The sequence below is a fragment of the Anthonomus grandis genome, chromosome 4 (genome assembly GCF_022605725.1).
Source record: "Anthonomus grandis grandis chromosome 4, icAntGran1.3, whole genome shotgun sequence".
Classification (NCBI taxonomy): domain Eukaryota; kingdom Metazoa; phylum Arthropoda; class Insecta; order Coleoptera; family Curculionidae; genus Anthonomus; species Anthonomus grandis.
The window spans coordinates 10,084,114-10,109,375 of record NC_065549.1 but is presented as its reverse complement, the minus strand read 5'-3'; the positions used below and the strand labels follow the sequence as shown (position 1 = coordinate 10,109,375).

General features: G+C 32.2%; 2 protein-coding genes across 2 annotated transcripts in view; both read left to right on the top strand.

The window, feature by feature from the left end:
* LOC126735211 (uncharacterized) overlaps positions 1-23,533 on the top strand; it is a 58,269-nt gene extending 34,736 nt beyond the window's left edge. The window contains exons 3-5 of the mRNA XM_050439162.1: positions 3,909-4,658; positions 16,648-17,362; positions 22,734-23,533. Of these exons, the coding sequence (XP_050295119.1) occupies positions 3,909-4,658; positions 16,648-17,362; positions 22,734-23,460 (2,192 nt within the window). The 3' untranslated portion in view covers positions 23,461-23,533. The remainder of the gene's footprint in view (positions 1-3,908; positions 4,659-16,647; positions 17,363-22,733) is intronic.
* A 775-nt stretch (positions 23,534-24,308) lies between these two features.
* Positions 24,309-24,752, top strand: LOC126735210 (peptidoglycan-recognition protein LF-like). The gene has a single exon (XM_050439161.1). It carries the CDS (start codon positions 24,309-24,311, stop codon positions 24,750-24,752), a length of 444 nt encoding a protein of 147 aa, XP_050295118.1.
* The last annotated feature ends 510 nt before the right edge of the window (positions 24,753-25,262 follow it).

The window sequence follows — 25,262 nt, the reverse complement described above, 5'->3', positions numbered from 1 at the left end:
CGTACTCCACGACATAATGTACGTACACAGTACGTATCCCAAAAGACGAATTACGTACTATGGACGTATATAGGACGTCCACTCTCCGCAGGATTTTACGTCAAGTATTGGACCTAATATGACATATGTAGGATGTTTACACGACTCCTTTTTTGTGTGGTAAAATTTATTTGCGAGAAAAAGATAATTCATTCAAAAAAATCTAAAACAAAACGTATATATCTAAAAAACAATAAAAAGAATAAACTTTTAAGAAAATACAAAAAAAACATCATTTGTTCTTCGGAACAATTGTGAAATACAGTCTACAATTTCCTTGGTGCATCCAATCCGTGTTTGTAGTGTTGCACCTTAAAATGAATAAATAGAAAATAAGTAAATTATCAAATTAGTAATTCATTACTACTAAAATGAATCAATATGCTTTTACCATGAATTGGACTAGATCGTAGTAGATCCTTCCTATCACTGAGTAAACAGTAAAACTAAATTTAAATGTAATGAGAAGATGTTAATATAAGTCGAATTTTGATAAATCCTAAATTCATTGCAGTGTAAACTTTTATTACAAAGGGACAATCCACGCCATGACACCAATACTGCCAACCCGACTGAAAGAAGGGCGTTCGTTTTCGCATCTGTCACTTGTCTTAAACACTGTCAGCAGTGTCAACTCCCAATGTTGTCAATTACTTATTTGACAGTCAGTGGAGACAACAAAAACACTGGGTTGCTTTATTATTATTATTATTTTATTATTACTTTCCTACCAAATCAACATGTAAATTAACTAAATTTATAGAGTATGTTAGTCCCTTGGAACGAGGGAATCTCGATTTGATAGTTACCGGTCTAATTTATACCAAATTCGTTGACTTTTTTTATCAAATCAAAGCAGCATGCAAATATTGCAAATGGTGTTTTTTTCTGTTTACCCTACTAAAATTAGAAATATGGAAAATAAAACTTAGAAGTATTTAAGAATACGTATTTGTGAAAAAAATTCTTTCCTAGCATCTAGTTTTGTGTATTAACAAATATTTATGAGTTTTTTTCTTGTATAATCCACGACGAGCTAAAACTTTTTCTAAGTATTGTAATATGTACATGTACGTACGTCCGCGAGATGTAAGTAATGTACATACGAACTATGCATCTAGAAGTACGTACTCAATACGTTATTTTTATAATAAGGGACATATGTAATTCCGCAACAGAATGTTCTGACCGACTCAATCAAATGTCTGCTGCAAATCACAAAAAACTGCTACAGAAACTCTTCCATCATTGACAAAACGTGTAAAAGTCCTGTAGTAGATTGTATACTGCATCATTTGTACCAGTGCCTTCTCGATAGTCAAACTGACACTTGCTAAGGATAGAACTATTATCGATAAATAGTATAGATAGATAGCATAAGCTTCTTGACATTTTCTATGATCTTACACATTGTGGATAAAAGAGAATTAGGCCAAAAGTTGAAAAGATCGTCTAGTAGACCATCCTTGTAAATGGGGATAATTTTAGCTATTGTAAGACATAAGGAAAATAATCCGGTCTCCCAAGACCCGTTGATTGCCTATACTAGAACCAATGAGTCCAGAATGCTAAGAAAGTTTATTTCCTATATTGGACAAAACTTTTTTCAATTTTGATGTATTCTTTATTTAATTTTTTTGTCTTTAAACTTAACGTCATTTTATTTTGTTTATATTTTGTCTTGGTATGCAGTTATTAATTTATGATTTTAGTGTAAATTAGATACAGTCAAAACACGTGCAGTCTTTTGTCTTGATATTCAATGTATGTGACTTAGAGTTTGATTTATTACCATTTCTGCATCATCAAGAAACTTGACTATTTATTTTTTATTTTGAAAGCTTTTTAACAACTTGAAACTTTATAAATAAATCTTCCATTAAGATGCCTTTATCCACATGTTTTTCTCTAATAAACTATTTTGAACATAAGTCTGTCTCCGTTCAATTCACTGTTTTATGGAAAAAAGATCTGTGGCAAAAAAAATATTACTTGATTTAATACACTTCTAAAAAGTTCACGGTGTAATTAATTGAAAGGAGATTACCCTTTAGGTATATTAGTGTATTAAAAAAAGATCTATTAACAAAAAAATATCTTTACAATTAAATTAAGTTGACAAATATGATTTATCAGATGTAGGATTTCCAAAATAAAAAAAAGCTTACAGGCTCGTATTTCCAAAAAAAAGATTTATAATTTACGCCCAAAGATAATACCTGATTACCATATACAATAAAAAATTTAAAACAAAACTTTTTTTTTGAAAATTTTCCAATTCAACAAAGTGCTCTATTACATAAATAATTTACTCTAATTTATCCTACCATGTGTCGCTTTTAATAATCGAAAATTCCACGATTCAATTTAAAATAAATCACCATAATATTTATAATAATAAAGTATCGTACATATTATTACTATTTTATTATTAAAACGAACGCAAATAATTACCTTTATCTGTAGAGATTTGAAATATTGCGGGGATTCCTTTTTTTCGTACATCCAATTACATACAATTGAACCTTTTGAGTTTGTAACATATTCAGTCGCTTCCAATAAGTGTGAACGAGATGCAGCTTGTTTTAAAAATTTCTAAAAGTAAGTAAATACATTAAAAAAATACATATTTTTTTTTAAAGAATACTATAAAAAAAAATATTTTATATTTTTTGCATTTTAAGGGGTTTACGTTCTTTCGGAATTTAAAAGAAAATTGTTCTAATTAACTATAAGGTCACATAACTATAAGAGCACATGTCTAATTAAGACTTAAAAAATACAATTAATTTTTTTCTTGTAAAATATGGACAAGGTAACAAATAAGGTAAAGTGGTCTCTTACAGAAAAAGGTTCTTTTTTAGAGATATTTGTAATATATAACAATACACGTATCTAATGATTTAAAAATTAACGTAGGTTTATATTAAAAAATTTTAAAAAATCTACTCAATATTTATTTATACAAATAAAAAAATATAATTTCGAGATAACGTAAAGAAAGTTTTTTTTCTCTAGTCTCATTTGCTTCACTTTCTTCATCTGGTTTACCTAAACAGTTCATAATAATCTTTTTATTTTAATATTATGACGATTTTGAAGAAAATTCTATTTTACATATTACTTTAATATTATTTTTTTCAAAAATTAGGGGTCAAAATTACAAGAAATAGACATTACAAAAAGTTTGTAATTCTGTTAGCTTCCAAAATCTGGTAATTTAAAATGGAAAAATCTAAAACAGCTACAATTCCAGTTTCTACATTTTCTGATTTATATCCTAATCTCTCATAGTGGCAATAAATGGAAGTTGTGAGAAATGTTCTCTATTTTACTTAGAAAAAAAAAGGGAACATTTCTAATGCTAGCGAAATAGAAAATTTTAAGTTTTCAAACTTAATTACCATAAAAGTTTAATAAATTAAGCCGGTAAGGTATTTGCAGGTGAATAAACTAAAATTCACTTACCTACACAAACTTTCCAGCCTCTATCATAATTATTAATTACAACAGGTCAAAAAGTCTTATTGAGAGACACGTAATGCCAAGGAAATATGATTAGAAAACCTTGAAATCTTGACCTCAAAATAGCACCATTAAAAAAACTCTAAAACTTCTTCGAATAAAATGAGAACTCAATACAATTTTAAGATATACTTAGATCCAAGGTTTAATCCACCTAGTCTTGATTTGAATGTTGACGTATCAATCCATGATACTGTATATCTGCAAATGTAACCAGTTTAATAATGCTTCTGCTTAAAACCTTCTCACACTGCCTAAGTTCGTTCGTCAGTCTTTAAAATTGTGATTGTTTTATTCAACCATCAACACCCAACAAGGACCTAACACGACTTCCCTTGTTATAGTTTCCACCAGCCCTCCAAAGAGCACTCCAACAGAGAAAACTTGCCCATCAAGATTCATCATCCTAATCAGAAGACATTCTAACTTGCTCATCGGTTCGATCGGCTTCTTGCTACTCCTCGGCGTTATCACTTTAATAACTTTTCACTTTATTGGCGACAAGAATGAGGACATCACACCAACAACATATAAAACAACCACCAGTACCTCGACCACTAGTACATCAAGAACCAGTACGAACCATCACTTTATCCATTATTTATTCACTCGAGAAAACTGGGGTGCCAGGGATGCAACGAAGAAAATTCCTGCCTTGATTAATCCAGTTTCTTTGGTTATAGTTAAACATACTAATACAGATATGTGCGTTAATGTTAATGAGTGTTATGCCAAAATGAAGGAATTGCAAAACTACGACATCGATGTGGAAAAGCTCCCTAACATACGATACAACTTCGTGATAGGTGCTGATTGGAATGTCTATGAGGGTAGAGGGTGGAACGAGCAAAATAGCCAGAGAAACGATAGCATCGATATTGCTTTTATGGGGAATTATAGTGAGATAGTACCGGGGGCCATAATGGTGACGACTGGACCATGGTTAATAGATATTGGAGTGAATAGTGGGTATTTGGATACAAATGTTAAAGTGGTGTGCCATAATCAGACAGAGAGCATTGATAGTCCCGGGGAGTATTTGTACAGGGAGGTGGTGAAATGGAAATATTATTCGGATGAGATTATTGGAAATTAATTAGGTGGAGTCTTTGTTATAAGTTTTCTTCAACAAGAACTAGTGCGAATTATTTATATAGAATTAGATGTGTTTAAGATTAGCTGCATATAAGCCAATTTTATCCTAACTTTACTGGCTTAACCATGATTGTGTTCTTTTAAAATTCACATTCAAAATTTATTCGTTGCTAACAGTCGAAAAACAGTTTTTTAATGAAAAATCATCAACTGTTTTTAAAGAAACTTCATTTTTATGATAACTATTCTCTAAGTAACTTAAATTATACCTTAACATAAAAAAGAGGCTCTTATCTCCTAGTACAGAGTGAAGTATGCACCAGTAATGTTTTGAGTGCTTGGTTTGAGTTTTGGAAGAAGTGGGGGAGGTGCGACGTCGCAATAGGCTGCAATTGTAGTTGAAGGAACTAGATAAAGCTTTGTGGTGCAGTTGTATATTCATGTAAATGATGTTCTGCTCAAAGTCTCAATCATCTTTTCATTAAAAAGTTATCAATTAAAAAAAACAATTAGGTTCAATTTTAACATTTATTAGAATTTTGAGTTCACCGCTGCTCTTACACCTATTGAGGTTTAAGAGCCGTCTGTATAGATGTGAACCGATGACTGGTTCTCTAAGTATTGCCTTTATTGCATTGCAAGTTTAAGGTTAATTCAGTGCTTATATCTAAAAAAGCAAGAATTAACACGGAAAATTGCATGGCCGAATTGGTTCAAAAGAAGGGAAATTTAGATCAGGTTTTTCAATTAGATCTTGAAGTCTGTTGCCTATAGTATTTCTGTAAAATTATTTCATAATCCATTAGGAAAGATCTTTGTCTTATCGATGATGCTTACTTTAAGAGACAAATTATCTTCTGTTTATTAATGATGTATTTGAAGTTATTGATTCCAAACCTTCTATCGGTGATATTTTAAAAGTCCTAGTTGATAGTCTCAGTGCTTGGTTTTGTATTGGATCTAAGATTTGGTTATATAATATCAGAGTCTAACAGAGTCGTACATAGAATTTCCATAGTCTAATTTAAAAATAATTATAGACGATTTATACTTCCAAAGTTGATTAAAGTAGTATATCCTGGGCTCCAGAAAATACTAGATAAAACGCGAGATAACAGAAGTAATACACATTTGAATATGGAACCACAATTACTTTATTTTGATTTTTTCTATAAAGTCAATCCTGTAAGGATTAAAATTGCCTTACCAAACCAAAATTTCTGTGCAGTACCAGAAACGTGTTAAAAGTGAAGTTAGATTATCTACGGTTGACAAGTGACAAGATTGGTTTCTTAAAATGGTACAACTGGTAGACAGTATTGTCAATTGTATTTAAAGCCTGGAGGATAAAACTGACTTTAAATACCTGAAAGAAGATTAGCACTTGGTAAGTCAACAAAAAACGATTCCGGGAGCCAGGAAAAAAAAGAAAACTGCCTTTAACTACCTGGAAGGAAAACAAAATTTGATCAGTGTCACTTAAAAAGACAAGTTGACGACTTGAACAGATGACAAGACTGGTTTCTCAGCACTCTACAACTAATAGTAAGTGTTGATGACCTGTCAATGTCAATTTACCAATAATTCTCATTGAAATACAAGAAATCCCTTTACTAAAAAATCATAGCGTTGAATTATAATAAGAGGATGCATTTGGCAACAATGACAATTTGAAGTTAACAGTCTTAATACAAACAAGCAACATGATGGTCAATAGTGTTGAGGAAGCTATTCTTCTGTTAAGATAATTAAAATCTTATAGCCCAGAAATCAAGCCAAGGAATTTAATTTTGTTTTGTATAGGATTACCAATGTTTTCAGTATAAACTTGAACACTTTATTTTTTTGCATATATTTATTTTAGAGGATTTCATTGACTATTTATGTAAGTTGTTTAAGCATATTTGAATAATTCTTTCACTAGTTCTAGCTACAAAAGACGAGAGGTAAATCAAAATTTCTGTACGTAATTTCTATTGGAATAAAGTCCGTTAAAAAGTTCATTATTTTTGAACTATGTAAATAGGGTTGTGCTAAGTACGAGCCCTGCAGGAGTAAAAGTATTTGAAAAATTACTTTTTTAAAAAATCTAGGAGTCAAAATATTTTTAATGAACAATATAAAATTCAATACCCACAATATTTTACAGAAGGTTCACAATATCCAATTTTCATATACTTTACTAATGTGCTACAGGTAATTCTTTTTTGCCATTATAAGGATTTCATTATATTATAAGGAGTTCTGAATATCTATCTCAAAACTTGCCAGGTCTATCGAAAGCCTTTGTTGATGAAAACCCTATTTAAAATGTCCTTTCTTTTACGAACCAAATAAGATGTTTTTAAACCATTCTTTTTAGTAGTTTAAATATATTATTAGTCATTGATATCAGTCTACAGCTATCTTTCTGGGGCCGTATTTTTGAAACCATGCGAGAATCTTTGAATGCGAACAAAGTCGAGGGGCAAAATTGGCACATGAATTAAAAATTGCATTTTTAAACAGCATTTCGAAATTTCATTCGCATACGAACATGAAATGTAGTGGCAACATAACAAGACCGTCTAACAATAAGTTGAAATCTATATACTTTGTTGAGATCTATATACTTTGGTAACAAAGTCGAGTGTTATTGGAGGCCATGTCAAACGGGATGAACACGAATAAGATTGAATAACCTAACCTAAAATTTAAGTTTAAAAACGTCAGGGAATTTTAAGGTTTTTTTCATGACGTTTCCTGGGTTTTTCGAATTGACTTTTTTTTTAAGTTGGATTCAAAAAATAAAAAATATTGCGATTTTGTGTCGAGTGAGGAAAAGAAGGAACTAATTTCATTTATGGCAGAGCACCCGGAATTAAAGTCGGGCAAATTCACCCAAGATTTTTCAGCTAAAACTGCACAAGCCTTGTGGATAAAAGTAGCGGACAGATTATACAGTCAGAGACAACCCCTTTTAGTACTGTCTGATACAGTCTCCCTGGAGCACATAAAGAGCATATCAATTCCATCGTAATAGGCTTGCTTAATCTATATAATTTAATAAATTGAGCATCTTAATACATTTCAAATGGGTCAAGAAATGAAGAGTACATCCTATTCCTTCTATCTGCCAGAGTTTCAGTTTCTTCCAGTGCACCGACGACGTTTCTTTGCACAAAATTGTTTAATCTTGCCATTTGATTATAGTTGTTTTTTTTCTCAATAAACAACAAAAGAACACGATGAAAATGCTTAACAAACCTACACAAGTTTAAAAAAAAAAACAGTTAAGCTAGTTTAAAATCAAAACAAGACAAGTGGCAGAATCAAATTGAAAATCGCACACGAACTTTGAAATTCGAATGGTATATACACTCAACAAAAACCATAAGTAAAATCAACCAAAAAGAGCATATGAAAATGCGTCAAACTACCTTCATAGTTATATTAACCAAATTTTAATGGTTAAATTGATTTTGTTCTGCTACAATTTTTTTCGTTGATTTTAACATGGTCTTAGCGAATTAACTAAATAATAGTCGTTTAACAAAATTTTTTATGCAGCAACAATTTAGAAGGTGTATTGACATCTCTTTTCGTACTTTAACAATTTTTTTGTTATATTACTATTATTTTGTTTGTATAAACAAAATATTTGTCCGATATCAATATGTTCATTTAGGCAACAAAAAAAACGAGGTATACTTACGATTATGTTCGTTCTCTACCAATTCTTTTTAGTTGAATGACTATTTATTTTTGTTTGCCGTCCTTTTTTTTAGTTGTTATACAATTATAATTTATAGGTGGTATAGCGATATTTTTTTTAAATATTTATTTAAATTTTTTGGTTTGGCTTTATTAATAGCATTTGTATAATTTTTCATTATTAATGCTTTACTGTGGGATTTCAAATACCTATTTAAAGGTCAGTCTTTTCATCGGCCGTGAAAATGTATAATGTATACACTAAAACACCCTGGTTAAACTTCAATTTTGACTTTCATTCAAGTTTAACAAAAAAATCAAAACGAAAGGGTTTAATCCTTTAATATGAAGAAATTGGTTCTCATAACATTTGTTTTATTTTTTTATTGAACATGCATGACCATTAACGAGTATAAAATTAATAATAATTTTTAGCGACAATTTTAGTCAGGTATTAATTATTTTGGTTGGGTTTAATAAAATACAAGATTTTTATCCAAAATTTATTTATCCAAAATGTCTTAAAATTAATCCATAAATAACTTAAAATTATTTGGTCAACTTTAAAAATATTTTTATATTAATTTTTATTTAAAATATACTTAAAGGCAATTTAAAAAAATAATAAATCTAATTTTTTTTTGCTTTTACACCTTTGATGATTATACCAATTTTGTTTTATATCTGTTACATTATTTTTATAACCAATTATCAATTGTAACCTTTTAATAATATTTTGGTCTTATATATTCAAAACCATTTGGTGATTTATATACGTGAATAGGAGCGTAGGGAAATTCATGAAGCTGTGTTGAAAATATAAAAAAATTGTTGATTTTATTTAATACTTTATAAGATTGAAAGTGTCGATTTTACTAATTTGTGTGGAGGTTAATGTGGATCCAAAAGTATTGCACAAGGAATAAGTGGATATACTTTAAAAATGAAATTGGTAATAATGGAAAAATTACTTACATTTTAAGATTTCGAATAAATTTTCAAAAGCCCAACTTTGCAGAAGGCGTTTTAATGTTAAAGTTGTTTAAATGTTAATGTTCCTCGATTTCTGGTTCAGACTCAGCTTGATAAGCCCAGAATAGTTCAAACCAATTTCAAGAGGAGGATTAGACAGGCTGGATAATTTGAGACCACCTTCGTCTTCGTTGTCTTTAGTTGAATTGAGTAGAGATTTTACAAACTGATTTGTATATCTTACTGAAAAATCATCATCCATCTTTACTACACCAATTGTTTACTCACTCTTATAAAATATAAAAAATAACTCACAAAACACTGAGTGTATAATACAAAATGAAGAAAATTATTTCCTATTCCTATTATTTGGCGCGCAATTTTATCAACGTGCAACGCGAGCCGTATTGTGGGAAAGAATGAAACGGGCGGCAAGCAAAGAATATGTATCGTGTGCTACTTATATTTCTAGGAAAACGGAAAAACGTTGTAAATTTACCTGGAATAAGTGGTAAAATCAATCAATGAATATAGTTATTTAAAACAACATTGTGGATGATCCAAACAAAGTAGTAGGTTGATTTAACAAAAAAAATTGTTGCTTTACTAAATACTAGTTGCTTTACAAATAAAGTGGGTTCAATTTACCATGTCGGAATAGGTAAAATTAAAACTGAAAATTTTGTAGTTTCAATTAACAAAAAAGCATGGTTATGTAACCCAACTATTGTTAAATTATACTATTTCTTAAGTAAATTTTATTAGACAGTTGGTAATTTCTTATTGTTAAAGTAACTATTCCTAATAAGTAAAATTAACTTATTAAATATTATTGCAAACAATAATTTGGTTTATCCAAATAAATTAGTGGGCTGATTTAACAAAGAATGTGGGTTAAATATATTATAAAATAATAGTTAAAAATAAATTAAACATTTTTTAGTTTGAATTAACAAAATTTTACTAAACGGTGGGAAAACAAATAAAGAAATAGTTAAAATAACTTTTTTAATAACGAAAAGGTTGTAAGGCAACAAAACTTAAGTTAAAATTATCTAAATTATTAGATAAATTAATTTTGTATGGTAACAATTTTTTTATGATTACATTAACTATTACCCTTTAGTTAAAATAAACAATATAGTAGTTTTTTTTTACATAAAAAGCGGTTTTGTAACTTAACAATATTTTTTGTTTAAATCAACCTATCAAATTTTTCTGAGTGTACCCATTCGAGACACCATGCATGCGAAAAATTTCGCACACGATGCGGTCGAAAATACGAATATCGATTTTTCGTGCGAAATCCTCTAATTTCGTATGCCAATCAAATTCGAATGGTTTCAAAAATACGGCCCCTGGTCTTTAGCTTTTGCTGGCTTGTGATTTGGAACTAGAGTAGCGAGTCGTCATCTACAAAAAAACAACAATTAGTTTCAAATAAACTTAAAAATGTAGGGTAACATCCAGAAGTTCATTCGGGAGAATATAAATTATTGAAGAGTTCCGTCTGACTCAGATGCATAATTTCTATACTCTATTTCAGAAGTGTATAGAGCAATAAACTGGGGAATTCCGTTCTGTTTGGCTACATTTCGTGGTAGTTCATAGGCGCAGGTACTTATAATATTTATGAATTTAATTTTCACGGATTAAATGCCTTTATTTTGAAAGAGATTAAATACTAAATAAATACTTTTAATCCTTTTGTATAGGTACCTATCTTTTAACGCTTTGTAACATGCAAAAATTAGGTCAGGTAATATAGACAGACTATAAATACTTTTAAATCATATTTTAAACGTTAGTAGTCACTGCTACGCTGTAGTGTAATCACAATATTATTATCCCAATATTTAAAAAATGGAGGTATTCAGTCCAACGAAAAGATGTACTAAAAATTCTCCACTATCGCTGAGTGAAAAAGTTATTATTTTAAATGTACATGATTGCATAAAACACGATTACCCTAGTTTTACTGTGCAAGAAATTGTTGAAAAATGTTCTCGAATGAGTGGAATTGGAAAGTCCACCATTTTCAAATTGTTGCGGGAAAGAAAAGTAGCAGGTCAAGTGGAATCTCCCAAGCAAAAGCCAGGACGACCTACAAAAGTCCTTGATGAAAATGCTAAATGTATAATTCGAAGAAAAGTTCACTCTTTTTATTTTAAAAAGGAAAAACCCACCCTAGACAAAATTTTAATGGAGCTTGGCCGAGATGACAGTATTCCGTTGATAAGTAGAAAACTTTTATGGAAAACTTTAAAAAATATGGATTTTGCCTGGGAAAAGCATAACCGCAAAGCACTTTTACTGGAGAGCGACGAAATTGTTTGTTGGAGACGACAATACTTGAAAAGTATCAAGCAGTACCGCAGGGAGCAAAAGAAAGTTTTTTATCTTGATGAGACGTGGATTAACGAAGGTTATATAGTCCAAAAAATGTGGCAAGACAAAAATATAACCAGTGCTCGCCAAGCTTTCATAGAAGGCCTGTCTACGGGTATTAAAGTACCTTCGGGAAAAGGAAAAAGACTTATTATCACACATATTGGAAGCGAAGAGGGATTTTTAAAAGAAGGTCTGCTAACCTTTGAGTCGACTCGCACAGGAGATTACCATGAAGACATGAACTCAGACGTTTTCGAGGACTATTTTGGTGAAATGATAAAATTTCTTCCGGCTAATTCGGTGGTGGTTATGAATAACGCAAGCTATCATTCACGGCGAATAGAGAAGACGCCAACTTCAAGTTGGAGAAAGCAAGAAATTATCGATTGGCTGACTGCAAAAGGTATTGCGTTTGAAGCAAATTTGATAAAAAAAGAACTGCTGGCAATAGCAAACTTACACAAAACTCGTTTCATGAAATACGCCGTGGAAGATATAGCCGAAACATATAATATAACTGTACTGCGCTTACCGCCATATCATTGCGAACTAAATCCTATAGAACTGATATGGGCGCAGGTAAAAGGATTTGTAGCAAGACAAAACACGACTTTTAAAATGAAAGATGTTAAGCTACTGTTTGATCAAGCCATTACGGAAGCGATACCAGAGAATTGGCGAAAAGCAGTCCAGCATGTAATTAAGCAAGAGGACAAAATGTGGGATCTTGACAACCTCATCGATCAGACAGTCGATCCTTTAATTATAATGTCAAGAGGTGATGACAGTTCGTCAGATGACGAAGAAGACTACAATCTATTATAATTTAAAATTGTTATACACTGTTCAAAAAGTGCCAGATCCAAAAGTGACATTTTCAACTGTTTTACTCTACATATTATGTTCAATAAATTTGTGCAAAAAATATATTATTCCATTTAATCAAAAGTAACTTTCTAAAATAAAATAGCATTTAAGTACATTAATTATAAGGTAAAAAACAAGTCCCAGTTGCACGCCTTTGGCGAACCGTTTTCAATGTTTATCAGTGGGTAACAATGGGCAAAACTCATAAATTGACCCAAAACCGGGTGGCACTACCTGCAATCAACGAAAAGAAAGAATTTTACATTGAAACTAATACCCAACTAAGGTAGTGGCATAAAATATTGGTGGATCACCAGGTACCACTTTTGCATACCTAATGAGGTTTTATTGCTCTACACACTTCTGAAATAGAGTATAGCTGATTTAATGGAATCTTATAGTTCTTTTATAGGGAATGGCAGTTTGTATGATAATATATCCTGAGTAGTCATGTCAATTTCTGTATTTTCACTTTTAGTTTTATCTTGCATGAGACTGTAATTATAGGATGTGTCTGATGAATTTATTTCATAATAATTAGCAAACGCTTAACTTAATAGAGTTTTATCTGTCATCCATGAACCATTTATTGATCAGAGATAGAACGAGAAGGGTGTGATTTTATTTTGCTAATATTCTGCCATATCACACTATTGGACATGTAGGAGTTAGGGATGAAATCAAATTCCTCCAAAAAGATACTTTCACCTGCTTAATTGTTCTTTGTACTAATGCTATTGATAATTTTCAGTTGGTGGATTTCTTTTAAATTAGATTAATTTATACTTTCTCTTTTTCATTTCTATTTTACGTTCCACAGTCCACTACAAAACTTAAGGTTTGTTTTGTTAGAATGATGGTTTAGGAATCGAAATATTCTTATGCTACTTAGGCAGTAGATGATAGAAATGGATTCTGTTGCAGAATTTATGGAAATTACGTTCTTTGGAAATTGAGTTTTTTTTCAAATATTTACCAATATTGACCTGCATATTTTTTGTATCCATTAAAATCTCCCAAAATTAGAAATGAATTAGTGAAAATTCTAAACAGGACTGTTGATAAAGAGGTAAATTTAGAGAGGAAATCCCGACATCTCACCATTAAAAACTATTCCCAACAAAATTTAAATTCATCCACCTAGTCTTGATTTGAATATAGATGCACCAATGCATGCAGTGAATTAAAAATTTTCTTCCAAATTTTTCAAACTTGTGTGTTTCTGTGTGTGTTACTATTATTAAAAAATCGCTACTACACAATTTGAGGAGACTAAAAGCATTTAATGTAATTCTAATGATTTTATGTTAACTATTTCATATTTCAAGAGTCAAGATTTAGTGCTCAGAAAATGTGACAGATATTCCGTATAAGTATCCAATTATATTTTATTAAGAACATAAATTAATGAAGAAAACAGAAAAGCACATTTCAAAGGATAGGGTACTTATCTCTTGTAAAATCTCGAGAAACAAAAAGATAACTGCTGCGTCAAGATTAAGTTTTAATGCATCATGTTAAAAACCAACACGTCTGAATTTTTGTGCTGAAAACTGGTAAATTCAGTCCTTACTACCGTTTAAGTAAATCTGACCCAATGCATCGAAGAGCCAAACTATTCAAACGAAGCAAATAATAGAATTTAATATAAGATATGCTATTTCCACTATTATACAGCGTGTCCATTTACTACTCTTTTCCTCCATTGTAGCTGAATTTTTGAAGTAAAAAAAAATATTTTTGTATACAGGGGATGAAAAAAAACTATATTTTATATATTATTATTTTTTATATATACAGGGTGTCCACATAAGGCGTGGCAGAAGAATTTTAAGTTTTTTTTTTAATAAATCATCGTACATCATATTTGATTTTCTGACTCCGCGTCAAAATTTAAGCAATTTGATGTAGTTTTTTAATTAAGGACAGTTAAAAATAGACTTTTTTCAACTTTAAGAGGCTATCGATCCATAACTATTCGTTATGGGATAAAATGAGTTTCAGATTCCTATCTTAACTTTTTATGAGCCATGAGCCATTTGAATCATGAATTTTTTTACAGTCATTTTTCCAAGTATTTTATTTAAAAAATATATATATTTCTACTGTTCACGCCTTTTTTGAACACCCTGTATAAGTCAAAACAATTTTAAAATGTAGCTTTTCCTTACCCCCTGTATACAAAAAAAATAATTTTGTTGCTTCAAAAATACAGCCACAATGGAGGAAGAGAGTACTAAATGGACACGCTGTATAATACATTCGTCTGGAAGAGTTCAAAATCGACGTTGTCAAAGATGATATTAAAAATATTCATCTGAAAATTATTACTACCTGACAACTGAACTCCCATCTCGTGATTCGTCAAACTGCAACATTCTTTTTCTGGAAACAGTCGTCTGGAATGCTCAACGCTTTTTCTTCTGAAATTTGGAACTCCATTCATGTATCAGCTACCACCTCAATCAGTCAACGATAGTCGTTTATTACACCAGCTATGCTGATACGAACTTTCTGCAATTTTTTATTAACTGCATGGAATTCTAAAAATTAAAAATGCCAAAAGATCCGCACGAATGCTGTTTTAGGTAGTTTCTTGTCACATAATCGCATCTTCGGGAAGGTTTATTTCAGCTTGAGTTTGTAGAGCTGCCAAGCAATTCGTAAGTCCGATGAAAAATGGTACAATGATTGAGCTGTATTTAAAAATGAAGCTGCTTCTTTCTCTTGAGATGATCATTTAAGGTTTATTCTCACAGCAGTAAGTAACAAGTTTTCAACAAATACACATGAGCAATAAAGTAAAATGCGTTCGACAGAAAGTTCTGATCGGTTTCAAATCAAAAGTTTGATGTTCTTACACAAATTTCTGATCGTCATCTGATAGTCAGACTTGTTTTCGGATTTATTTCAAGCAAAGTGTCAGAGAGTTCATATAGCCAGTCAACGCCGATCTTCGGAATGTGAAAATAACCTCTAAATTGTTGTTTGTGTTTTGTCATTTTGTATAGTCCCTGATATTCGTTTTGAAAAATTGTATTTTAAATTGTTGGATTAATCTAAAAATACACATTAAGGAAATGAGTGATTTTGAATCGTAGGAAGAATCTGAAGTATCAGAATTTTGTTGATTCCGACAGACTTCTAAAGAAGATGTACTTGAAGAACGGAGAAGGCCCAACAATCAAAACTATTGTGATGAAACAGTGTCCCAATTTATTAGAAGTAGCAAAACGTAACTATTGCCCTGAAGTAGCAAATAGTTACACAATTTTAAACTCTATTAATAATATACACCTATTTTAAGGATTTAGTGTACATTTTTTTTGTTTATGTTTCATTTATTTTCCCATTTCCCACTGGCATAAAAAAGTAAAGTTATTATTCCTGCTCTTCTTTTTTTTAATATCGACTTCCCGTATTTGATGTTCGCACAGACAGCTTCAAATCAATCAGAAGTTGTAATATTTTTCGCATGTCCATCAAGAATCGTTTGGAAACAGTTTCAAACTTGTAAGAAATTTGCAGTGAGAACAAACCTTTAAACGTTCTTCAATAAACAAAGACGAATCCATTCAAATGAATGTAGGTAAAAACACTTCCAAGATCCATAGATCACTTTTATTTAACAGATCCGTCGAAAAATTCACTTAAGTTATGTACACATTTTTCTCGACTTTTATGGTTCAAATTTTGCGACCCTTACGGAATTTGTCACCCTGTAAGTGCCAGGGTGCACTGCAGGTAAAAGTCTGTAATTTTTAGAGATTCATAGGTGAAAATCTAACCCTAACCCTCAAAGAACTTAAAGACAATTCTAAGGCTTAAGCTTTTACACGAACTAAAAGTTTACTTGCCATATTACCAGTTTTTAAATATTTGTATCCTTTAGTTATTGTAAGATCATACTAGTTAATAGTGGTAATAATGCTTTTGCTTAAGTGTTAGAAAGTTGTGGCAGAAAAGCAGTGGCTCAAATGGGTTCGTCAATTTTTAAAAATGTAATTATTTTCTTCATCTACCAATACTTAACAAGGACCTAACACGGTTTCTCCCTTGTTATAGTTTCCACCAACCCTCCGAAGAGCGCCCCGTCAGAGAAAACCTCCCCATCAAGGGTCACCATCCTGATCAGAAGACATTCCAAGTTGATCAGCTTCTCGATCGGCATCTTGTTACTCCTTGGCATTATTACCTTCACTATTCTTCACTTTGTTACCACGTCAACGTATGAAACAACCACAAGTACGCCAAGCACCACCACTAAACATCACATTATACACAATTTATTCACTAGAGAAAACTGGGGTGCTAGGGATTCAGGGGAGAAAATTCCTGCCCTGATTACTCCAGTTTCTTTGGTGATAATTAAACATACCAAAACAGATATGTGCACGCATGTTAGCGACTGTTTTGCGGAAATGAAGCAATTGCAAAACTACGATGTCGGTGTGGAAAAACTGCCGGATTTACGATACAATTTTGTGATAGGAGCTGATTGGAATGTCTATGAGGGTAGAGGGTGGAAAGAGCAAAATAGCCAAAGAAACGATAGCATCGATATTGCTTTTATGGGGAATTATAATGAAGTGGTTCCGGGGGAGATAACGGTGGCGACTGGACCATGGCTAATAGATATTGGGGTGAACAGTGGGTATTTGGATGCCAATGTGAGAGTGGTGTGCCATAATCAGACAGAGAATACTGATAGTCCTGGGGAGTATTTGTACAGGGAGGTGGTAAAGTGGAAATATTATTCAAATGAGATTATTGGAAATTAGCTAGGAGGAGACGTTGTTATAATGTAAAGTATTGTTAAAGAAAATTAGTTTAAATTTTTTATATAGAATCATATGTATTTAACCAAAGCTGTGTTGTAAATGTTTAGAATGTTCCACTTTTAGTGTATCAAAATGTATTCTTGTCATTCCTTTTAAACTTTTTAGTGGAACCTAATGCTAAACCTGTAAGTGAAGTTGTTGAATTATTCTTCTTCTTTCTCTTCATATTGCAAGTCTTAAGCTTGTATTTTCTAACATAATACTCTTGAGATCTTGAGGTCCATGACACCATCCATCTCTTTGGAGGGGGGACGTCTCGTCCATAGTCTTCCATCTCTAGCGATTTTTGCCAGTCTGTTTCTCTTTCTGTCTCTTATTGTGTACCCTGAAATGCTCCTGAGTATTTTCGTTTCTATGGTTCGTAGGGCGTTTTTTGTTATTTTGTTATCAGCTCTTGTTTTTATAGCGTTTGCTAGTATTGGTTTAATACAGGTTTTAAATATTTTAATGTTTGAATTTTTGCTCGTGTTACATATTGTCCAGATAATGTGCTGAGTACACCTGAAATTCAACTGGCTTTCTGAGCTTGTTCTTCTACTCTATCTGTTCTATTTTCGCTTGAGGTAATTTTTATGCCTAGGTACTCGAACGACATGATTTGTTTTATTATTTTATTTTCCATGCCAAGTTTATATCTTATTGGTTCTTTGAAGATGCCAAGGGGTTGGGTTTTTCTGGTCGATACCTGCATGTTGAAATATTTTGCTTTTGCCCTCTACATGCATAAAAGTGGTCTTATTTTAAATTTACTAGTTTTTAAAACCAATTTAACTAAGAATTTACTCAAAATAAAAAACGAAAACTTTGATTTTGTTAAAATATGTGGTAACAGCTTTTCAGTTATTATGGTTTAACTTACACACCAGGCCCGTATCACATATTTTTTTTGTAGACAATAATCTATAGCAAATAAAAATCAAATTATTATCACCACTTACTCAAATAGTTTATGTAAATGGCCTAACAAAAATAGGTAAAAATTGACAAAAAAAAATCCTAAGGCAACATTCCATTAAGGGACAGGGGTATATTTACGATAGGGAGAGGCAAGGGCGAAAAATAGTACGCATTATGTGAAATGTGAAAACAACATTTAATTAAAAAAGGCTTTTATTAAAAACTTATTCCCCACCATTATTCTGATGGCAAGTTATTGCCCTCAATCCAACCTGCTGAGTAGCTTTCATAATCATTTCTCGATCGTTTTTAATATCCTCAGCTGTAATAATAATCCTTGGAAGGAGCTCTTTCTTGCTTTCTGGAACTTACTGGTAAACTTTATGTTCTCATAGTTCCCCAAAAAAAGAAATCCGGATAAGTGAAATCCGGAGAATGAGGTGGCCAGGCGATTGTACCTCTACGTCCAATCCATGGCACATAATTAGTATCAATGTGTGCTCATTCAAAGGGGCGAAGAGAGCGACCCCCATCTATATGGTTTTTTGTCGATAAAATTGGATGTACAGTACGTGGGTAAAGTATCGGAAATCGAACCCCTAACACACTGTATATATAAATAGGACACCAAACATGGATAAACTGGGCTCCATAAAACCCTTTTTTCTATAATACATCTACTATAGTTTCCCTAAAAATTGTAAATCCATTTGCAACTAATTTTAAACACACTGAACAGCCAATGAGTCTCCTGTATGTTTATAGTACTATCCAAAGGACTTCTATGTGATCAAGTTGAGATGATCCTATTTAAGACCCGTACTTTTCGACAAACACGTCCCTGAAATGTCTCTAGGAGTTAATCTATTTTCATATCACTTGGACGTCCAAAGGACTGAGGTCTTATCCGAGCCTGATTATTGGATCTGTGAGCGGACTATGGTTTTTCTTTTTTTTAATAAAATACACTGGCACAAAAGAGCAAACCCTATGATACTTAACTGTCACAAGTTGTGTTAATGCTATGAAGATGTCTGTGGATATATTTCCTAAAGTTCTGGAAGTTGTAATGTTTGGAAAAGCCGTGCGTTACGAGTTGATTCCACAGACTTGCACTTTCCCATAAAAGAGAGAACCGATATAGTGACGTTCCAAGTGTGTGCAGATGCACTTGACATTTATGAGTCACATTTGTCTATGGAGTAGATCTTGCATGTATAGCTCTGGGTAGAATGATATAGGCTAGTTGGATATAGCGTCTCCGTGAAGGTATCGATAAAAAAGGCTCAAGTCCGCTACCTTCCTTCTATGGGCTAAACTGTCCAAACCTCTAGTTGGCTCTAGCTGTCCTATAAGACGTATGGCTCTCTTCTGGATGAAATCAAGCAATCAAGTGTGTTTGAGTGCAGAGCCATATGTGGGAGCAATACTTAAGAGATGGACGAATCTGAGCTTTTAAAGGGTCAAAATCTGTTGCGTTGAAAACATTCTTTTCGCTTTAAAGAGAGCCCCAAGTTTTTAAGAAGCCGCCTTAGCTATTCCCGCTACTATCTATACACCTAACAAGCAAATTGACGAAGACAGGGGCAAAGTAAGCCCGGACATAGTAAGGCTTGTGAAGACAGAGGCAGCATTCTTTAGTCTTAGCAGCCTTAGTCTTAATTGCACATAAACTCAACCAGATTGCACTCATCACACCACTCCAAAATGATGTTAAGTTTAGTATTAATAGTTGTTACCTGCAACACCTATGACACTGGATGTCAACTAAAGTCATGTGGTTGGGCGACTTGATGGAAGACACAATGTATTAGCAAAGATGTAAACTGGATTAGAAGGCCGATATATAACAGGAAAAGAGTAAGGGACAAGAAGGATCTCTGAGAGGTATCAGCGTTAATTTTGAAACCTCTGCGAGGTGTATTTATCAATGACAACCTGGATGGATCGATTCTTGAGGAAGCTTCTAAGCCAAGCAACGAGAGTTGGTGGTAGGCCATAAGAATACAGTTTACTTAAGAAGCTTTTATGCCAGATCCTATCGAATGCCTTTGAAATATGAAGAGCTATTCCACGAGATTCATCATATTTCTTGATAGCTTCGGTCCAAACATGCGTAACATAGGCTAACATATTGCCAGTAGATCTGTATTTTTGAAAACCATATGATGTTGGTGGACTCCAGATATTTCAAAATTTATTGGTTGACGATTTCTTTTGTCCCCTTGGCGACTGCCTGGACTAAAGCAATCGGACGGTAATTGATGAGCACCATATTTTTTCCTTTTTTGGGTATTGGTTGAATCCGTGCAAATTTCAAGTCTCCAGGAAAGAGACCTTCTTCTGAATGAAAGAGAAAACCTTATCAGAAATCTTATCAAGGCCAGTAGCCTTGTTAATCTTCAAGCTGTTGAGAACTTTTTCAAGCTCTCTGTGATGGAAAATAATCTCTGCCGTCGAAGCAACTTCTCTTGGCATCTGACCCAGCAAGTGTCTCTTCCTTTGCGATCATTGCAATCTAACCGTCACCTCTAAAAAATTGTGGAATTTTTAACCAATAGAAGCCTTGACCAACTGCTTTTACTACTAACCATAACGATCTTGATCCATTTGAGCAATTGAGAAGCTCGTTCTTCACTTTCTCATTATATTTTTCTTTGCAGTTATCGATCGTCTGCTTGTACGCTTTTTTCAATGCAACAAAGTTGACCCGGATCCTCCTTCTTTATCCGGACTTGGGACCGCCAACCTTGTTCTGAACTCACTCGACTCGTCTACTGATCCACTTTCCACAGTTGGCTAAGTTCAAATTCCTTTAAGTATCTTAAATTATTTTTTAAATATTGAAAAGCGAATTTTTCATTCGCCAATTCTACTAATACTGACGTCTGAGTGATGAAGAGTGAGTGAAATATCGGATTTTCTGGGTTTAAGTTCCGACTGAGGTAGTTGGAGAAGCCGGTGCGACGTCGCAGTGCAGGGAACTGGGTGAGACATTGTGGCGCAGTCATTATTTTACGTTGGATTCAGTTTAGCGCATCTACTTTGCTCAATATAATTAAAGAAATATATTTTTTTGGCCACCAAAGGTCAGCTGTAAAATCATGTAAATGAGTGAAGTATTTGTAATGTAATTCGACTGTTTTCTGAGATTTTTGTTTAACCTTAAGTGGACTGTGATAAGATTATATTATTTATACCAAAAAAATTACTAATATATACCATATAATGTGCAATATACCATTAAATGCTTTTAAAATTAGGGTAAAATATATGCTATTATAATATTAATATAACAACATTATGTATATCTCATAGGCATCTATGTCTCGACTTTTTTGAATTTAAATATACTATTATTAAAGCTGGCTACTAGTATTTCTTTATCCTAAAATGCTTTAAAATCATGAAATTATGTACGATTTTTAAAGTCGATCATCACTTAATTAATTACGATCAATTAAACTTAACTTTCATCTTGGCATCCACACCTTTACCCATTATCATCCTGTATATTCTATATATTCTGAAATAATTAATAACTTGCAGGACATAAGGACACCTGCAGAGCAAGAAATAGGAAAGAACAAGAACTTAAATTTTCTCGATTTTTTAATAACTTCATGAAGTTCTGGTTTATTTTGCTGTATTTAACAGTTGAATAATAGATTCAGTTAACGTTGAAGAATATATTAGGATCAGTACTATCGCTCCTTTAACCCTCATAAATTTTTCAATTTCTGAGTCTACTTTTTCTTGATGCAATATTAGTATGTCTAAAAGAAGAAAATATTTAGAAAGTCTTTAACTTTTTCTTCATTATTACCACCTGGCATCTCGCTATCAATAACTAAATCATTTTTAAATATAATTTTTCCAAAATGGTTTAGCTGACTATATACCATGACCTCCTCAATGATATGCGAGATCATGATACTCACCTCAATTCTTCTTTTAAAATTTAATCATTAATCCGCTCAAAAATCAACCCTCTTAAGTCTCACTTCAAACGAAAATTTACTTCACCACAATTCTCAATTGTATTTAAGTCTGTATGAGTTGCTATACCTAAAAATAAGAAAAGCATTGAATTTTTTAGCATTCCTCATATTTTCCGTATTCAATTCCTCTATTACTATCCAAATTATCTTAAAATCAGATTTTTCTCACACATATTGGCTCAATACACACGATCAGCAACATTTCTTTTTAAGAACTTTATTGAAAAATTTTACCATATTTATGCCATATTTGTCTGGAGAAAGTAACCAATATGTCTCTGTCTATCATAATATTGTATCGTACATTTTCTACCATCACCTGTGCCTTTTCCACAAGTGCATAAGCGGGGAGCATTTAATATCCTTCTATGAACTAACACGTGAAACCTGTTTTAGCATGCATGCCATCCAGCTCCAAAGAAAAAGAATCCAGTAGAGGAAGAAAACTTATTTTTTCAGCTAGCCTTGGTATCCTGGTTCTCATCCTAATAATCTTGGTTACTATCTGGTTGGTGCTGCCAAAGAATAAAACAGGTGGAGATATTATTACGACTGTACCTCCTGCCAGCACCCCTAGCTATAGAACGATTATTAGCAGAGAAATATGGGGGGCAGCAGAACCTAAAGGACCCTACGTTTCCATCCCAGCACCATCTGTAGTTGTTATCAAGCATACGGGAGGATTAACATGTACAGACTTCTCTAGTTGTTGCTTGAGGATAAGAGAAATACAAAAAATGCATATGGATTTCCTCAATATGATAGATATAAGTTATAATTTTCTTATAGGCGGTGACAGAAGGATTTACTCAGGTAGAGGCTGGGCAGTGGCAAATGAAGATATTAGAAACGATACCGTTGATATTGCTTTCATAGGGAATTTTAGTGAAAATGTCCCAAGTTCCAGCATGTTATTAGCTTTAGATAGAATCATTTTGCAGGCTCCTGATAAAGGACTGAACTATTCAAGGCATATGGTGGTAAACCATAACCAGACTGAACCCACTGATAGTCCTGGGGCGTTTTTGTTTGCAAAAGTTACTGAGGAAGTTAATCATTATTCTAGTGATGTGTGCTATAAAGTAAAGAAAGATGGAGGAGTTGTTGTCAATTATAGTTGTCCTCAAAAGGTTGGATAAATTGATATTTATTTATGTTCTTTTTATTTATTCAAATATATTTGAGTTGATATTAATAAAATATTAAAGGTAATCCTATTTGTCTTTATTTACCATGAAGATCATTAAATTTTCTAAAAAAATATTTAAAGCTAGTTTTTTAATCATTTTAGGAAGACAAAATTAGTCGATCAATGAGGTTAGTAAAACTAGTAATTTTTTTCTTACCGGTGAACCACTTTGCTGATATCTATTGTTGAATCTTTTAGGTAATTGTTACAGAAACAGTAATTGAAACAGTTTGTCAGCTTTTGTTTTTCTTTACATGATTGAAATAATTTTTCAATCGGAAGAATCTAATTTTCCTTGAAAAACAGACATGAATTTCTAGGCAATTTAAGTTATTTTTTGACTGAAAGTACATAAGGTAGATGGAGATTTGATATATTCAATATGAATATTTGACACATTTTTACATTATTATTATGCTCTTAAAAACCTAAGATGTAGACTTTGTGGCCTTGATTTGTATGTAGTATTTGCAGTGTTTCTTTTAGTACCTCTATGTTCTTTCCAAAGTGTTTCTATACTTTTACCTAGTGTTCTGGGGCGGGTAATGGTATAAACTTTCAAATTTTAGTAAACGTAAGTAGTTGACTCGCCAAGTTGCTTGTAAGGCCATCTCTAACACCATTAATTTGTTCACAGGTTCCTTGGTTTCTGCAATCAAATATCGAGCAATTATAGTGGCAATTATAATAATAGCATTTACAATATTGCTAGGCTGGTTCCTTATAGCAAAAAATAATGAAGAAAACAAGAATGAAATATTGATAATCACTTCCAAACCTGAAATAGTTCCACACTATATGGACAGAGATGCTTGGACTAAAATTCCAACCAAAAAGTTCCCATGGTCGAGTCCTTCTAAGAAAGTTTTTATTACCGATACTGGAACTCCTGCATGCACCACTATATCAAGCTGCATAAAAACTATAAAAAACATCCAACAAAACGATCTTATCAAGCATTTCATTGATATTAAATACAATTTTTTGATCGGTGGTTCTGAAGCAACCATGTTCGAAGGAAGAGGCTGGAACATCACAATTGAAGGGTATCCAGACACACTTCTTATTGCTCTCATAGGAAAATATAATAACACAGTTCCAAATGCTAAAATGATGTGTGCAGTTTCTCGATTAGTAGAATATGGAAGATATTTTTTAGATGACAACTACATAGAATACAGTGACATCAATAACTTTAAACTTTTAAGTGATAATGAAATTTTTGATTGTGAATCGGGCTAAGTACTTTAATTAAAAAAATTATTTTTATATGTCAGTTAATGTACGTAGGCTAATATAAGATCAAGGCATGTTTTGAAATAGTGTTGTTGTTTTAGTTGGAATCTGAAATGGAATCTGGTAAAAACGTTCAGGATCTTATATCAATCCTGATAATTACATAACTTAGGAAATCCAGGAAGAACTGAATAAAGGTATTAAAATTATATTAAACTCTGTATCATCTGATGGCCCTGGAAGGAATCAAATAGCTTGAAAGAGACTCTATTTGCGGTTCCTATTTAGAATATCATATCAGCATAAGAGTCTGTACTTGTCATTACTAAACTGATGTTTACTTCTATGTAGATGAGTTGGTATCTTTATCAGAAACATTTTAATTATCATTAGCATCAATATGGTTTGAATATTAAAGAACCTGAAAAAACACGTTATAAGTTAAAGTGTTGTTGCTCAATATTGATATTTCTTAATTTCTATTTATGAATAGTATCGATTGTTCGTGAGAGTTTT

Coding starts and splice junctions, on each gene's coding strand:
- LOC126735210 (XM_050439161.1), top strand. CDS start 24,309: ATGGACAGAGATGCTTGGACTAAAATTCCAACCAAAAAGTTCCCATGG.